Source organism: Perognathus longimembris, chromosome 13 (genome assembly GCF_023159225.1).
Source record: "Perognathus longimembris pacificus isolate PPM17 chromosome 13, ASM2315922v1, whole genome shotgun sequence".
Taxonomy (NCBI): domain Eukaryota; kingdom Metazoa; phylum Chordata; class Mammalia; order Rodentia; family Heteromyidae; genus Perognathus; species Perognathus longimembris.
The window spans coordinates 27,423,793-27,440,936 of record NC_063173.1 but is presented as its reverse complement, the minus strand read 5'-3'; the positions used below and the strand labels follow the sequence as shown (position 1 = coordinate 27,440,936).

The window sequence follows — 17,144 nt, the reverse complement described above, 5'->3', positions numbered from 1 at the left end:
ATAGCTGGAAGTTGAGGCATGGCTGGAGGGGGGTGGGGAGAATAGGGTGCTTACTTGTGAGTGAAAGACTGAAAAAGCCAAGCAAGAGCTCAAGGTACTGAGTTTAAACCCCAGTACCATCAAGTTCACCTTGGGCCCATGGCTCAGTACCACAGTGACACACCATGAGTTCTTTATGATACCCCTGCTGTGTACTCTCTAACTTCATACGGGTCAGTGGCCCCTGCTGCCACACTGTGTATTGATAATCCAACCTCATGTTTGTCAGTGAATCAGAGGCCCACGGGCCATTTGGTGATGTGTGGAGGTATCTTTCACATTCACGCTTGGGAGACTGAGTGTTCCTGGCATCTATTAAGAAGAGGGGAGGGACATTACTAGATACTCCATTATACAAAGATCAGTACCCCACAACAAAGTCCAAAATGGCAACAGTGGTGAGGTTAATAAGGCGTGGAATAAGAAGAGAATAGCAATTCTGTATGTGTTTGTACATCAAGCACTATGCTGGACCTTCAAAACAATTATTAGCTCATAAAGTCTCAAGTCCTAGAAAAATATATTATCTTCATTTGAAGTAGGAATAAGTTGAAGTCTTTCTGGTCAAGTACAGTGTCTTTCTCACAACATTAAAATGCAGATACATTGGGGCTGGGGATATGGCCTAGTGGCAAGAGTGCTTGCCTCGTATACATGAGGCCCTGGGTTCAATTCCCCAGCACCACATATACAGAAAATGGCCAGAAGTGGCACTGTGACTCAAGTGGCAGAGTGCTAGCCTTGAGCAAAAAGAAGCCAGGGACAGTGCTCAGGCCATGAGTCCAAGCCCCAGGACTGGCAAAAAAAAAAAAAAAAAAAATGCAGATACATTGACAGATACTTTAAACAAAGTCCACCAGAACTAATCCTAAAAGGTATGTTTAATAAAGGAGCAAAATAGGAACAAGTGACACCCAGAAGACATTATTACTGGGGCACCATCCAAAGGGCCTTACATGCATTGACCTCTGTGAAGCTGGTGTTATGGTCATCTGTGTTCCAGAGAAATAAAAGTGCAGTGTCTCCCCAAGGTCATGTACAAATCAAGCTGGGAAAAATACAAAACTTGCTCTCCTTGGAGTCCGTGCTCTTAACTATGCTAAGCTGAAATACAGATCATGGATTCAAACACCTACAAAATCCATGACAGAGACAGAAATGGAGGAGGAGGAGAACAGGGAGAGAACAGACCATGGTTTTGCTTTTCCAGCTGTTCTGGCAGGAAATGCCGAAAATTTGACTATTTATATGAAATTTCCTTTTTAAATGCACAGAAATGTATTGATATTGTTTTAAATAGCATGAAGTTTTTTTAAAGCATATGAAAATGGGGTGCTGGTGGCTAACACCTATAATTCTAGGGGATACGGTCTAGTGGCAAGAGTGCTTGCCTTGTATACATGAAGCCCTGGGTTCAATTCCCCAGCACCACATATACAGAAAACAGCCAGAAGTGGCACTGTGGCTCAAGTGGCGGAGTGCTAGCCTTGAGCAAAAAAAAGAAGCCAGGGACAGTGCTCAGGCCCTGAGTCCAAGCCCCAGGACTGGCAAAAAAAAAAAAAATGTCCACCTATAATTCTAGCTACTCAGAAGGCTGAGATCTGAGGATTGTAGTTTGTAGCCAGCCCAGGCAGACAAATCTAAGAGACTCTTATCTCTAAATAACCAGCAAAAAGCTGGAAGTATAACTGTGGCTCAATGGGTAGAATGCCAGCCTTGAGTGAAAAAGCCAAACAAGAATGCAAGGCCCTGAGTTCAATCCCCAGTACTGGCACACACAAAGAAAAGTATACACAGTGGATATCCAGTGTATATACTCCCAATTTATACCCAATAGAGGTGGGCAAGACTTGCTAGGTGGGCAAGGCATCTGAGCTCAGGAGTTACACTAGTTATGACAGCTCAGAGGGGTTCCTTTCTCGGTCCAAGCCAGCATTCACTCATAATAATTGTGTCTAGTTTATAGTACTGTTACAATGATTAAATTAAGTTAAACCGGCCATTTCGAAATTTCACATGATACCAGGAATCACAACTCACACCTGTAATCCTAGCTGCTCAGGAGGCTGAGATCTAAGGATTGCAGTTCAAAGTCAGCCAGGGCAGGAAAGTCTGTGAGACCCTTATCTCCAGTAAACTACTACAAAAGCTGGAAGTAGAGCTGTGGCTCAAGTGGTAGAGTACCAGCCTTCAGATGAAGCTCAGGGATAGCTCCCAGGCTCTGAATTCAAGCGCAGGATAGGCACACACACAAAAAAATTCAGGATGCCTGGCACATGGTTTATAAGCAAATTTTGGCCTGTTTATAAGCAAATTTTGGCCTAATTCAATCATCATTATTCATTATGCCTCTTCATTGAGAGAACATATCTAGTGTACCACATTCTCACCTAAAAATTAATTCCATTGGCCTGTCACAAATTACCTACTGTCTCAGCCCATCCCCTAGGATGTCTCTGGTAAACATGAAGACAATTCTAAGAATCCCTTCCCTTTGATTAGCTTTTTAGTCTAGTATTTCTCTTTACTACTGACATTTGGAGTCAGAGAATTCTTTTGTCATGGGAAGCTTTCCTGTACACTGCAAGACTTTGAGCAGCAGATCTGACCTCTGCTTACCAAATTCCAGGAGCAGACATGCCTTCTCCTCAGTAGCAAAACTCAAACATGCCCCTGGAATACTGCCAGATGTCTCCTTAAAATCTGAGAGTCAGCAGTACTGATGGCTCATGCCTGTAATCATAGCTACTCAGGAGGCTGAGATCTGAGGATAACAGATCAGAGCCAACTCAGACAGGAAAGTCTATGAGTCTCATTTCTAATTAACCACAAAAAAAAGCCAAAAGCAAAGCTATGGCTCAAGTGATAAAGCACTAAGCCTTGAGCACAGAAGCTCAGGAACAGAACCTGGGCACTGAGTTCAAGCCCCAGGATTGGTACACACAAACACAACAATGTCTCTAACGAACATCTTCTGCTTTTAGATGTCTCTAAGTACCTTCCTATTCTGTATTATCTTCCTTAATTTAATCAAATAACTATTTCTGGATCCCCCAGATTAATAGCTAACAAATGTTTAGCAAGAACCATCTTAATTTTCCCCCAGCAGCAATCTGAATGAAGGCAACAAAAGCTCTATTATCCATATTCCTTTTCAGTGAATAAGCACAGGAAGTATTTCTCATCCTCCTGCCATCCATCCCCTAAAACTGGAGAGGTCACTAACACAGGGGCGAACGTGAAGGCGCCAACTTCCAAAATTGCCACTGAGGAGCACGCGCCAGTCTTCCTTAGAGACAATCTCTCCGTGTCTGCGGATCCCTGCCCACTGCAGCAGCACAAGGTCACCTCTACCGGCAGCAATGGGGAAACTTCGCTTTGCTCTCTTTTTGCAGTCTCAAACCTCCCTCAATATCCCTTTTCACCACCGGGGGGCAGGCGCATGCTTCCCAGCTCCCACGGCCTGTAGGTCTGCTAGAAAAGGAGTGAGTGATGGGCTTTCTCATTGGAGAGCGCTGTGGCCCAGCAACCGCGAACAAAGAACAGTGATAATGATCGTGCTAAATTGGAAAGCTGTTGGAATGGGATTCTCTTTACGCGGGCAATTATTAATAAATGAAAGCACATGAAAGGCTAGGGAGTAAAGGAATCATTTAATTAAAGTTCTAATGAAAATTAAGCCATTCCAAGAATAGAAATGGTATCTATGGTGTTCTCATTGGAAGTGACCCTACTAGCTCCTATTTGCACAAAACAGTTCCTGGTCTCATTTGGTAAGGCACAGATTAGTCATTCTTTGCAAAGGATTGAGTTACCTTAAAGAAGGAGCTTCACTTGGGAACAGCACCTTAGAAAACACACAGCCAAGTCTACTTCTCCACATGGGAAAACTCAAGTCTCCCCCCTAGGGCTAGAGTGGGTTCATTCCCCAGGCATCTCCATAGTGGAGCATGGTTCCCAGGTAGCACAGAGAGGGAGGCATGGGACAAATATCCACCCACCGCTGCAGAAGGTCACAATGGCAGCCATTTATCCCATCCCCCTGGATGTCCCTTGGCCTAGCTGTCACAAGCAGTGGCTAGTCATGTGCTTATAGGGAAAAGCTGTGCCCAGAACTCAGCAGAACACTGGTGAGAAAGGAGGTTTTCCATTTTCTTGCACAGCATGTCCATTTGGGAAATGGCCTGAGAATATTTATTGTCTGGACTCTCAATTGTGCAGCAAAGGAGAGAGACTCGAAAGTTGCCTGGATCTCTGCTGGTCAGGCTGCTGTCCCCTTTCCTAAGTCACCAGAAACCCATGGGATCCATATTCTTGCAAAGGAGAGTCAGACTGCATGCAGGAATAGAAGACACGCAGGTACAGATAACACCTAGAATGATGGATGGAAAGGCTGTATGCGGAAAGAGAGGGGATTGACACCTCATTTTTAAAAACAATAACAGAAACAAAATTAAAACCCTAAGAATTAGATAGTATCTGCCAAACCTGTCCACAGACTCTCAGGGAAAAACCAGAGTGAAAAATGTTCATTGTCTCTTTGTGCTCAGAGCTTTATAGTTTTCAGGGTTTGCACCAGCGGACTAGAAGTTTAGCTGTGTCTCTCTTTACTCTGCCTTCCATATTTCCTGTCAGCCAAACAGCAAACACCATGAAACAAACCATAGCAGGGCAGGGTTTCTGTCTCTCTGGCCATAAGCCACTGGGCTGGCTGGCCCAGCCAATACCCTCGACTTGCTTTAAAAAAAAAATACACATATCCACATATAGACTATACAACAAATTCCTGTCCAAGACAGAAAATGTAGAAAAGAATGGTCCCAATTATATTTTTGTTAATATTCTGAGTATAACCTGTTTTTGTTTGCTCTCTCCCTCCTTCTGTCTCTCTCCTCTCTTATAGACATACATAAATACATGTATACTACTATTGTAGTAAAGATAAAATTATACTATATATCTGCATCTTGGTCTAACATTTAATATAATAGAGTGAGGCTTTTCTTGTGTTCTATGAAGTCATTTTTAATGACTACAGGATACTTTATCCTGTGGATGAACTATAGGTTATTTGAGCTATTGAATTCATAGGTAATTATGTGTGTTTTGTCATATGCTTAAGTGTACTGTTTCCTAATACTGTAAGTATGGTTACAGTTAACTGTATTGTACAGTACTTGCCCATTTCTAATTTCTCCCATAAGATAGATTCCCAGAAGGAGAATTGCTAAGTTAAAACTATTTACACAATTTTTCTACATCTCATAGAATTTCAACCACATACATCACTTAGGAAACACCCAGGATTATGTCACTTTGCTGGGACTTGTACTACAGAAACCTTGGGACAAAGATCCTTTGAAAACCCTCGATAAGCATAGAATCTTGGGTCATGAGACCCAAGTTCCAGCGCTAGTCCTCCTTGATACAACTTGAGCCCTAAGAGTCCATTCTGCAACCTTCAAAATGGAGACCACACAGTTTGGAATTCATGAAGAATAGCAGAAATATCACTTTGTAGATTGGAAAGCATTTAGCATCGTGGTTAAGAGCATGGCCTTAGAAGGCAGGCAAACTTGGGTTCTACCCCACAACTAACTCTGACCTTGATCTCAAGTTATTTTTTTTCACCTGTAAAATGAAAACAATAAAAGAATTCATGTCAATTTGTTGTCCATCTTATTGTTGATAATAAAAGTGTTTAATGATCATGACATGTAATGAGTACTGATAGTTACTAAGAATCAAGATGTTGCACACGGATTAGTAGAGCTTCTGTCCCCACTGCAGGACAGCTGCAGGGCCTGGGTCACTATGACTCATGTGGATCCTGCGGCAGGTCCCCAGAATGCATCCCATAAATGCTGAATCATGAACAGCCTACTCCAGCAAATTCTCTCTTGTAAAGTGACTTCTCTTCCAGGCACAATCTGGAATGGACAAGTAGGGTTCTGGGGTATTTCTCCACTCCAGAAAATGCACTTTGCTTAACATGACAGCCATTTTCAGGACGCTATTCTGCCAGCGGATGGTTGGCTGTGACTCTGACAAGAGTTACCAAGCAGGATTCCCCCAAACCATAGCTCTCGAGTGGGCTCTGTGAAGAGCTGAAGAAGATGGACCACTCCATACCAAAACTGGGTAAGGATTGTCCAATAAAGGACTGAGGAAGAATTAGGGTGATAGCTCAGTAGTAGGGCATGTGTTTAGCATATACAAGGTCCTGAGCTCAGTCCTAGCACTGAGAAAGCAACCAACAGATGAAAAAAGGACATGAACCATCTCCAGCCTCATGGTTCTACCCTCTTAGTTGTGCCTGGGGAACTTGAAATAGAGTCCTTGCCTCTATTCCCAGGTATTCTGATTTATTTTTTTATTGGTTTGGGGTAGCCCCTAACTATACTCAGCTTTCTAGTTCCCCTGTGGTTGTGCTATGCAGCATTCAGGCATAAGAACCATGTTCTAACATCCACAGGGAAATTGTCGTAGGACACTGAGGTCCAGAAAGGCTGAGATTATGTAACTAGAGAGCCACACCTGTAAGCTTCCAGGTGTGGTGTTCAAACTTAATGGGTAAGTAGTCCTCCTTCAGCCTGACTCAAAGCTCCTCCAGGTGTGAGCTGGACATGATAAAAAGGTACACGCACATGTATGTAAAGATTAGCACACTGAGAAGTCTTTAAGTGTATCTCTCTTGGGCCTGTAGTAGGGAAGAACTATCTTTTGGTCTTAATATACTCAAAGGGCCAAATAATGCCCTAATTGGACAATATGCAGACAATAGGGAAAAGAGCTGGTCAGGAAAGCCAGTACTAAGAGCCAACCACTGGGAGAACACAGCCACTAGTCTCAGTAATGGCCCACCTTACAGGGAAAAGAGAGACCTATTGCCTTTGGTCCTCATTAGAAGACCAGACCAAACATAACTGATGCTAGCATCATCTTTTTGCAAAATTTTAAACTTTTATAGCTGCTATCATATCCCTTCTGTCTTTTCTCAGTAGAGCAGACTGTAAGAGAAGTAGGACATAATATTATTACTTCAATTTCTCCTATAAGGAAAACCAACATCCAGAGAATAGTTTTCTGATCAGGTTAGCAGCAGAAATGGCTTCTAGATGAGAAAGCCTTCCCTATCTACCTGCCCCATTTCTCATCATATTCTCTCCTATCCTCCACCCATGAGACTTGGTTTCCCCATAGTCCTCAAGTCCCAGTGATGTCACTAAATCTCAGTGGATGTTACATTGGAAAAGGTCTTTCAGGAACATTCCCTAACTTACCAGCAAACATGTCTCCCCTTAGGCCATATATAATGTACGTTCCTAACAAAGGCCTAGACCTAAATGTCTACACTCATGTTTGTCTTGTACTGAGCAGTACTTCATGAAACGTGATCCCTGGGACCACTTGTATCTCTCTCCTAAGAGTATTGCTTGTTTGAATTGTACCATTTAGGGTCTGAGCAAAAGGCAGCTTCTTAGTCAGGAAGGCTAGTGAGATATTTCTAACCACCTCTCAGGCCAGTCTATTAGTCTGATGCTGTGAAACAAAACAAGATCCTAGCTAGCTTTGTAAACTTGCAAATTTCACTGGCCTGCTGGTGACTCACACCTATAATCCTAGCTACTCAGACCGCTGAGATCTGAGGTTCAAAGCCAGCCCAGGCAGGAAAGTCCCTGAGATTCTTATTAACCACCAGAAAACTGCGAGTGGAGCTGTGTGGCTCACAGTGGTACAGCGCTAGCCTTGAGTGAAAGAGCTCGGGGAAAGCACTGAGCCCCTGAGTTCAAGTCCTGTGACCAACAAGAACCAAAACAAAACTCTCAAATATCCTTGCCCCACCCAATCTAAAAAAGCTGACTCCATCCTCATCCTATGTACGAGACGTGAATTTGCCTTTTTTAAAACACTCCAACTATTTATGAACAAACAATAATTTGATTATGAGCTTATCATTCCATGGATTATGAGTTTCTTAAATGTTACAATTAAGTATGTTTGGCAGTGCTGCCAGAACCTAGTATAATAAGTACTAGAATAATCTTTGTAAATAATAAGTACCAGAATAATCTTTGTAAATGAATGACTCTCTTACAACAGTCACATTCAAGACATATCCAAACTTACCTAGTAAAAGTTTGGTTTTATCTTTGCATTCTGGCGTGTTCCAAGGGTTGTTGCAGGAGCCCCAGGGTAGCACAGACACAAAGGAGGCAAACAGGTAGAAAAGTGTGTAGCAAATAATCACATTGTAGTATATGGCTATCAGAACCGAGATGATCAGCATTGCAATGCCACAGCCTGCAAAAGCAGAAATCCAGTGAGTCATTTCATACCAAATCCTCTGGACATCTCCCCGCCAGTCACAGGGTTAGGAACCTAGGTCTGATGTGCTAATAGTGAAATAGGCTCTAGGTTCACTAGGGATGCTGAGGCATTCTGCCAGGAACCTAAGAATGACCGTTCTTTAGAGGGGTCAAGTAAAGGAAGAGGAAGTGAGGTCTACTGATCTCAACAGCAGATCTCCCTCCCACTGGCAGAGGAAGCTGAAAGGCAATGTAGACTCACCTTGCAGAGCTGGGATGGCCTTCCACACAGACACTGGCCCCTGGCTGGCAAACTGGCCCAGTGACACCTCTAAGAAGAAGATAGGCAATCCAGCCAGTGCCAACATCATCAGGTAAGGGATGAGGAAAGCACCTGGGGGAGGAAGAGTAGAAAGTAAGGGCCAGCAAGGCAAAGGTAGGTTTCTGGCCCATTTTAACCCTCTGGGCTGGGGCTAGGCTCTCTCTCTATACCCTTCCAGACAATTTACCCCCTTCTCTGATGCTTTTGGTGTGCTGGTTTAGAGTCTTGCTTCAAGAGGTATTCATGCAAACATGTTTTTATTTGTTTGTTTTTAATTTCCATTTCCCACTAGACAAGATGCCAGATGCCGGGGGCTTCTGTGCTGGTGGATTTTTATTCTTTATAGCATTTCAATTTCTCCAAATTAAGCCCTTCCAGGATTCACCCAACCCATGCCTTTGGCCCATTACTGGTGAAATTTCATTAGAACCTAGGGCCTCCCAGGACCTAAAATCTAAGCTGCACTACCGGACTCCCTTCTACAACAACCCAAGTCATCTGTACACTTTCTGCCAACCACCTTCAGGCTTTGCTGTGCCTGCAGACACCTGAGAGGTCTCTACCACCATCAATCACCACCTTTACCACCATACCCCACCCAGGCCCTTGTTCCAGACACTGATCTCGTGGGAATACTCCCAAGGATGTTTTCCCTAGACTGTGATGCTCCTGAGGCCATTTAGCATATATATATATATACATATACATATATATGTATGTATTGCAGAAAGGCCTAACCTAGGGTCACAGTACCTGATAAGCCTTCTCAGGCTTGTTGACTTCTCTAGGGCTCATCCCTTCAAAGATTCTAAGTTTGTCCTGGAGGATTATTTAGGGGGGCAATGCAGTAAAGGATGGGTCAGGATCAAAGAACACTGCTCAGGAGAGGAAAGCTATAACCCACTCTTTCCTTCCCCTGGCTTCTTGTGGGAGAGAAGGGTCTTTTCCGCCAGTGGCTCCCACAACGGGAAGGCTCAGCCTCCGCTCTGAGTTACTGGGGAGAAAGTGGGGGTTGGGAGGGAGTAAGTAAGCCCAGGACCCTGCTTTTCCCCCTCTAGATAGGCTTTCCGGGGGAGGGGAACTATGGACGCAAACTGCCCTGCCCCTAGGAAGAGGAAAGGACCTCCCGTTTGCAGTCAGGGCTGGGAGGAGGGGCAAGAGGGGGAGGGGTCTGGAACCGCAATGCGGAGAACGCTGCTTTGGGCTGGGGAGGTGCTGGGCTCGGAGCTTGGAGCTGGCATAGTCCCTGAACTTGGTGGAACATCAGCTCGCCAAGCCCAGGCACTTCCTAGGACCAAGCTCACTTCACTGGGCAGCGCCCTCCCCACCCTTCACCTGGGGCTGGTCGCCTTTCCTTTTCTTCTCCTAAGAAAGCGCCCCCGCCACTTCCTGCACTCTGACCTGACCGCACTGTGCAAAAACAGGACAGAAACCTAGCTAGAGTCCCTAAATTTGTGTGGCCAACACAAATATAATTTCATTTCCAACATAATTTCATTTCCAAGGCACCCTGATTGCAACAGCTCTTTAGTCCTTTATGAATAACTGTCCCAGTGTTGGAATTTCGAATGGAAGGGGGCTATTTTCCCATTGTTATTATCTCCTGGTGCAGCATGGATTCCTCCCCCTGCCCCAAATTCCGCCCAAGGGAAAGGGGGAGTAAATAAATAGGTTGAGGGCCAAGTGGCTCCTTTCTGGTTTCTTCGATGCCTTGGAAGTGGAGAAGGGAGATTCCGGTGTGAATACCTACTTCAAGAGGTGACTTGTAAACTTGGGGGAAGGGGACCTCATAGCGCACAAGCCGAGGGTCCCCTGGCTGCACTGAGCCCCCTTTGAATGTATACACAAGAGCTACAATGCATTCTGCGGTTGCACCCCACAGGCGTCCTCCCCGTCTCTGCAACTGTTTCCTTCCTCCAAAAGCAGCGTCCATTTCTTTTACCCGCTTAGGACAAATGGAAGGAAAATTGGGTTTTGTTCAATGATTTTACTAAAACGAAACTGTGCCCTGCTTCCTCCCAGGAAGGCTGTGTTGGGATGGGGTGCCTCTGAGAAGCCCTCCCCCAGAACTCATCCGCCCCCGTCCCCTCTCCGTGCTCCCCCTGGCTTGTTGATGTCTTGCGCTCCACCGGATGAGTGCTCATTCTCGGAGTCTCCTTTGTAGAATCTGATTCCCAAATTATCACCTGGAATATTCTTAATTAGGCCTGCAAGAGCGTGTGCGCAGTGGCTGTATAGAGCGGGTTAGGCACGGAGCGCGCCCCACTTCCTGAATATTTGATGTTTAGAGGCCAAAGGACCTTGTGCCATTGCCCACTTGATTCAGGAACCAATTCCCCAAACTGAGCCAGTGGAGGATTGGGGGGTTTCCGTCCCCCGCCCCCAACCCCATCTCCAGATAAAAGTCTCCTGGATGCAGTGCCAATTTAGTTCTCTCCTGCCCTCCGGCTTTCCACTCAACCCTACAGAGATGGAGCTAGTGTGGGTGGGGGGGAGGGACGACAGCCCGAGCTGCCCCTCCCGCGCTGCTGTGGGGCTTTGAGTCCGACCCCTCCCCCAGCCCTCCAAAGCCCACCCCACCGCCCAAGCCGCAGGCTGAAAGAGCTGAAAAGCCATACCTCCCCCGTTCTGGAAGGCCAGGTAGGGAAACCTCCAGACATTGCCCAGCCCCACTGCATACCCCACCATGGACAGGATGAAGTCCAGTTTGCTGGACCAGTTCCCTCGGGCCTTATTCTCATCCCCTTGCTCGTCCTCCTGGGGGCGGAAAAGCACATTGTTGGATAACAGACCTGGCTAGGTCCTCAAGCAAGCAGGCCGCATTCCACCCCTCACCCCCAAGGGAGGGTCCTTCCCAGCAAGCAAGACCCCCACTTTTCAACAGGATGCATCGGCAAGCAGGACCCCAATTCTATTAAAAAAAAAAAAAACCCAGATGCACCTATAAGCAGGGCCCTCATCCCTCAACCCTGCATGAGGAGTCAGCAAGCAGGCGTCAGTTTTGATCTAAAACTCCTTTTAAAAATCTCTCTCCCCTAAATTCCTTTTCCCCAAACCCATCTGGGCATACCAGCAAGCAGCTCTCTCCCCAAATCATGAGCTTGTACCTTGATTGCAAGCATGTCACTCCATACCCAGCCCTCATCAAGAGTTTACTTGGCAAGCAGGCCCTCAAGTCATGCCCAGAATTCCCAGCAAGCAGATTCTTGAGTCCTCCCGCCCCCACCCCCCCCCCACAAAAAAAAAATCCCCAATTGCACCCCTTCCTTCCTCAGCACTTTCTTCCTTCCAAGTACATACAAGATCTGAAAAGGAGCCGTGGTGCTTCTTAAAGCCTGCCAGAACCCCTGCCTCATGTCTCTGTCAGGGAAGAACCCGCCTGCCTGGTCAGCTCATTTAAAGGAAGCATCCTTCAATCCTAGTGCAAGGGGAATGCGCAAAATGGAGACTTGGAGGTGAAACAGAGAGAGAAGGCGGATGTGATAAGAGACAGGACATCTGACACCCTGCATGCCATCTTTACTACCAGTCACACAGATAACCCCAGGGAAGCCATTTGCCCTTTCTGAGCTGCTGTGTCCTTATGGGTAAAATAAGGGGCTTACAATAATGCTCCCCCCTACACAAGCATGCTGGCTCTGGCAGCCTGTGAATCTTTGGGGCTCACTTCTCCAAACTCACCCTAAGTTGCTTTCTGGAAGCAACCTCTACTAAAGCCGAAACAGCTGAGGGGCTCAGGGGCACCTGGATGAACTCTGAAAGTAATTGGGGAAGCCTAGGCTCTGCAGAAAGCTTCCAGGGACTAAAGGCCCCAGCACAACTGCCACCTCCTATGCTAACAACTTGAAAAGCCTCACACTGTTTTGCCGTGCAGAAGAAAAAAGCCGCAGCCCACAAGAGGCCAGGTGGCTGGAGGGGGGGGAGGAGCTAGGTGAGCGTCAGAAAGCCACAAACTGAAAGATGCATCTACCTGCCGACAAAAAAAAATACTCTCAAGAATCTGCATCCCTCTAACATCCTCCCTACATTCCTCCCCTATACAGACCACCCCCTCCCCAATCCTCCTTTCAGTCCCAGCTTCTTTTGCCGCAGTGCGGAAGTTAAGGACCGCCTATGAAACCAGTGTTCTACTCCACCTGGTCACACTGGTGAGTGCATGCTGTCAAAGTTACTCAGTACACACAGAAATTAATCTCTAGTCATCCTCATTGCATAGCTTCTGCCATGGAGGCCTGTGGATAAATAAGAGTGGTGTGTGTGTGTGTGTGTGTGTGTGTGTGTGTGTGTGTGTGTGTGTACAACTGCTAGAGGACAAATGACTACGGACAGAGGGATATATAAACCCTGCATGTCACAAATTCTAGTCTGCTCTGTGCTCCCCCCACCTTCACACACAGCACACCTGCCTAGCCCCAGAGCCCAGGGAAGAGAGAAGACAGGAAGAAATAAGTCCGGATATGGAAAGAAAGCTGGAGTGGGTGAAGCAGGGCAGAAGAAAGAAGAAATCCAAGAAGGGAGGAAGGAGGCTTGAGGGAAAGCCTACTTGCAAGGAGAGGGAGAGTGCCTTTATCCCTAGCCCTAAGGGCAGGAGACTGGACTTTGCTTTTCTATGCTTCTTATCCAGTGGTTAATGTGGGGCAGATCCAAGTGAGTGGGGCCAGAGGCTTCCATAATTGAAAGGGGCCACATTAAGGGCGGAAATACTCCAAAAAAATTTTTACGTTGGCAAAATTAGATAACCTGGTTGCTAAAAGACTCAGGTAACAGGACTAGAAGCTTCTGCTTCAGTGGCTTCACATGAAACTGCCTCTCCTGAGTGAGTTCACAGGTGACGCTCGTTAGCGTCTAGTGCAAAGGCTGCAGAATATAAAAATTATCCATCTGGGCCACATATATGGGCTTTTCTGTGCTTCTTTTGTATGATTTTTCTTTTTTGTAATTTTTAGAAACAATAGACCATCCATGGTTAGGAGGCAGAATGGTCATGCTCTGCTTAGAAGGTTAGAAATCTATTCTCTTCAACTACTGATCTACATTCTAATAGCCAATAACTACCACCGAAGCTGGGAAGGGACAGTTCGCACCCCACCCAGTCCCCCTTCTGCGGCCGGGCCGCTGCAGCCCATCCCTGCCGCCCCCCCCCCCCCCCGCATCATGAACAGACGGCCCCAGAGCAGTGCGAGCTTCCGAAGCCCCCAAAAGCTGCCTCCAGCATCCGCCACCGGGCACGGCCAACCCCGTCTCCCCATCAGCACACGTGCACCCGCCACCGCTCGGCTCGCCTCGCCCGCGGCTGGAGAGGAGGAGGCCGAGCGGGCCTGCGCGCCAGCTTACCTGTGTGGCCTCGGGAGCCACGCTCCCCGGAAGCACCGACGCGATTCCATCGGTGCCCAGCACCACGGTGCTCTGGCTCATATTCACCCAGCCCACTGCCGGGGTATTGTTGTGTTCCAGCGTGCCCTTGCCCACACTCACATTCGCATCCCCCTCCGGGCCGCGTAGAGCTGGGATCTTACAATGCAGTGCGTTGCCAGGCCCCGCGCCCCCAGAAGGGAGGTTGGCCTGCGCGCCCGGCCCTTCGCTTAAGTCCCGGAGGGCCGCGGAGGCCGCCTGCGCCCGCTGGCCACTGAGTTGGCAAAACCCCACTCCTGGCCGGTCTACCTCGCAGGCTCGCGCGTCCGAAGACTGGAAAGTTTGGGCTCCGGTGGAAGCGGATCTGGGCACACGTGGCGGCGGCGCAGCGGCGGCGGCGGCGGCAGCGCAAAGCTCCTGCTCCGGGCTGGTCTGGGGCGCGCGCGGGTTATCCCGACGGCCGGGCGCCGCCGCCTCCAGGCTGTTGGCTGGTTGTGTATTCATTTCTTTCGAAGCACTGCAATCCTGCAAATACAACGTCAAGTTCATGCAAGAAAAAAAAAAGTCACGATCGGTAGCTGGGAAAAAAACAAAACCAAACCCTGTATGGACACGTCCACGTATGGGTGGAGAAGTTCGGAACTCAGCTCCAGACACAATACTCAGGGAAGCAAAGGAAATCTAGATTTTTTTTTCTTTCATCACTGCAATCGGTACTCTCAATTTGCCGGTCTTGTCAATAACCAGATGTCGTGAGGCAGCTATTTCCTCATACACAGAAGATGAACTAAGAGGCAGATTTTTTTTTTTTTTTGGATGGAAGGAGAAGGGTGAAAATAGCCCTACAGCTACAGCTCTCTACCTTCTTTGGATTTCAAATCACGACTGTGGGGTGCCTGCATCCCCATTACCATTGTCGGAAGATTCTTTAATTTTCCGCCCCATTTCCTTTGTCATTCAACAATGCACATTGCCTTTTTTCCCCTTGCCATAGACAAGCTGAGACCACAAAGCTGATGCGCTGGCACAAGCCAGCGAGTGCTTGAGGCCACCGCGGTTGTTCAAATCCCAAGGCTCCAAATCCACTCCTGCCCACCAGGTAGCACAGGCAAGCATAAGGATGACCATCAAAATGCCAAACAGACAAAACTACAAAAGAAAACCACACTTCATACGCAAAGTGGTAACTCGGGCTGTTCCTTTACACAACAATCTACATTCACTGCCAGAAATGTGAAAGGATCCTGTAAAGAATTTTTTTTTCCTTTTCTTGTTCCCCAGGAGTTTAGTATCTTTTATTTCCTTACTCTTGAGGGTGGGAAAAAACTCACAAATAATTTTCACTTGCTTTCTCCCAAATGAATTTCAGATGAAAACAATTACCAGCAATGGGTTTTTCAATTTCCTTTCTCTGTTTCTCTTATCTACCAGTGCTACCTATACATTAGCACCAATAATTATTATAACCGCTAGAATAATTAGATTTGCTTCGCTTCAACCACACACCTCTCATCTAACCCTCACAAATGCACAGATCAGAGCTCCATAATTTGTGCCAAATCTAAGTGCCTCCGGCCAGCCCTCTCAATAAGGACCGAGAACGGACTCGCCTGTGTACTGGCCTCGGAATTTTCAGCACCAAGGACAGCACCCAGGATTCCGTTTCGAGGTCCCGCAGGGATAGCTACACTCTAACTGCCTAGGAAACCTCTTTCTGATCTCTGGTGGTGCTAAAAAATACAAGTAGCCTGCCTACAGCTTCAAATTTTTCCTTCCCTTTGCATCTCACCCAATGCCTTGGCACTTCTAAAAGAAATATCCAAAACGAAGCCGTCCCCCATTCCCTTGACCTCCTCTGTTCTTAAAAGAACAAAAGCAAACACTCACCATGTCCGAACCAGGCAACGGATTGAACGGAAGAGTGGTACCTACTTCCCACAGGACTGGGTTGGGCACCGCAGGAGAGGCTCTTTCTATATCTCCTTGAGAAAGGCCGGGTTTGCGTCAGTGCAAAACAAGGTGCCCTTCGGTTGACATCTTCTTGATAATACAAGTTTGATAAATCATTACCTCTTTGGATTCGAATTTTAAAGGGACAACAGCCTAACGTACGCTAGCCAGTTGTCGCAGGAGGTGGCTGCGTGTTCGGCGTGACTCATGTGGGTCTGATTACTAAACCAAAGCCGGTGGGAGGGGACAACAAAAGTTTGCCTCCTCCTAATTAAGGGAAACATGGGAGGACCACGTCTCACTGCGCTCAAGGAGGCAAGACGCAGCGGCCGTCAGTCGAGTGGATTGGGCTGTGGAGGTGGGAATGGGGGGGGGGGAGGTGAATCACTCTTGCGTCTCTCTCTCTCTCTCCCACCAAATTCCGCTGATGTCTCACGGAATCTGCTAAAGATTCCAAAACATGATGTGAGAGCGGAATGGAGGCTCTGTCTGCAGGTAGCCCCAGGGCTCCATAGTGGCTGGTGTAGACACCGGGTCCTGTACCGATGTGCCACTTCAGATTCTCACAATCAGTCTTAGAGGAATCCTGGATTTTCGTTTAGGGAAAAATAAATGAGATTAGTATTTCAATTCCTAGTTTATCATTGTTGAAACGATCACACACACACCACCCACACACACACACACACACACACACACACACACACCCCTCTGAGTTTAATGAGCTGTTCTCATTGTATTGGGGCAGTTGTGGGGATGGCTTTTCTGAACAGTCTAGAGAAATAAGAGAGAAACAATTTTCAACACTTATTGCTCTCAAGCTACTTTCGAAGTCAAAGGCTCTTTTAGTAAAAGTCCACCAGAGCCAGGGTTGACTTTAAAATTTCAAGGTCCTAAAATTCCCTCCTCCAACCATTTTCCCTTCCCTCCCCAAATCAGGGGCTCAGGGAAGAAGGATACAGGTCTGGCCATGTGGAAAGTCACGTTTAGCTATACTGCCGCCAGGGTTAGCAGTGGTTAACTGTTGGTTATTGTAGCAGTGTTAACTGTTGGTATAAAGAATGGTCACACACGCACGCACACACACGACGTAGTTTGGAGAGTAGACAATCATTTGCAGTTTTGCAGTAAAATTCTTCCTCACTGGTCCGGCTCAGGAAACCCCAGGCCTG

At 47.0% G+C, this 17,144-nt stretch overlaps 1 protein-coding gene across 1 annotated transcript in view; it reads right to left on the bottom strand.

Annotated features, from left to right (window-relative positions):
• Positions 1-15,945, bottom strand: part of Slc6a5 (solute carrier family 6 member 5) — a 53,595-nt gene extending 37,650 nt beyond the window's left edge. The window contains exons 1-5 of the mRNA XM_048359953.1: positions 15,910-15,945; positions 14,005-14,547; positions 11,289-11,427; positions 8,611-8,742; positions 8,170-8,343 (exon numbers count right to left, since the gene is read on the bottom strand). Of these exons, the coding sequence (XP_048215910.1) occupies positions 8,170-8,343; positions 8,611-8,742; positions 11,289-11,427; positions 14,005-14,547; positions 15,910-15,912 (991 nt within the window). The 5' untranslated portion in view covers positions 15,913-15,945. The remainder of the gene's footprint in view (positions 1-8,169; positions 8,344-8,610; positions 8,743-11,288; positions 11,428-14,004; positions 14,548-15,909) is intronic.
• Positions 15,946-17,144: the final 1,199 nt, after the last annotated feature.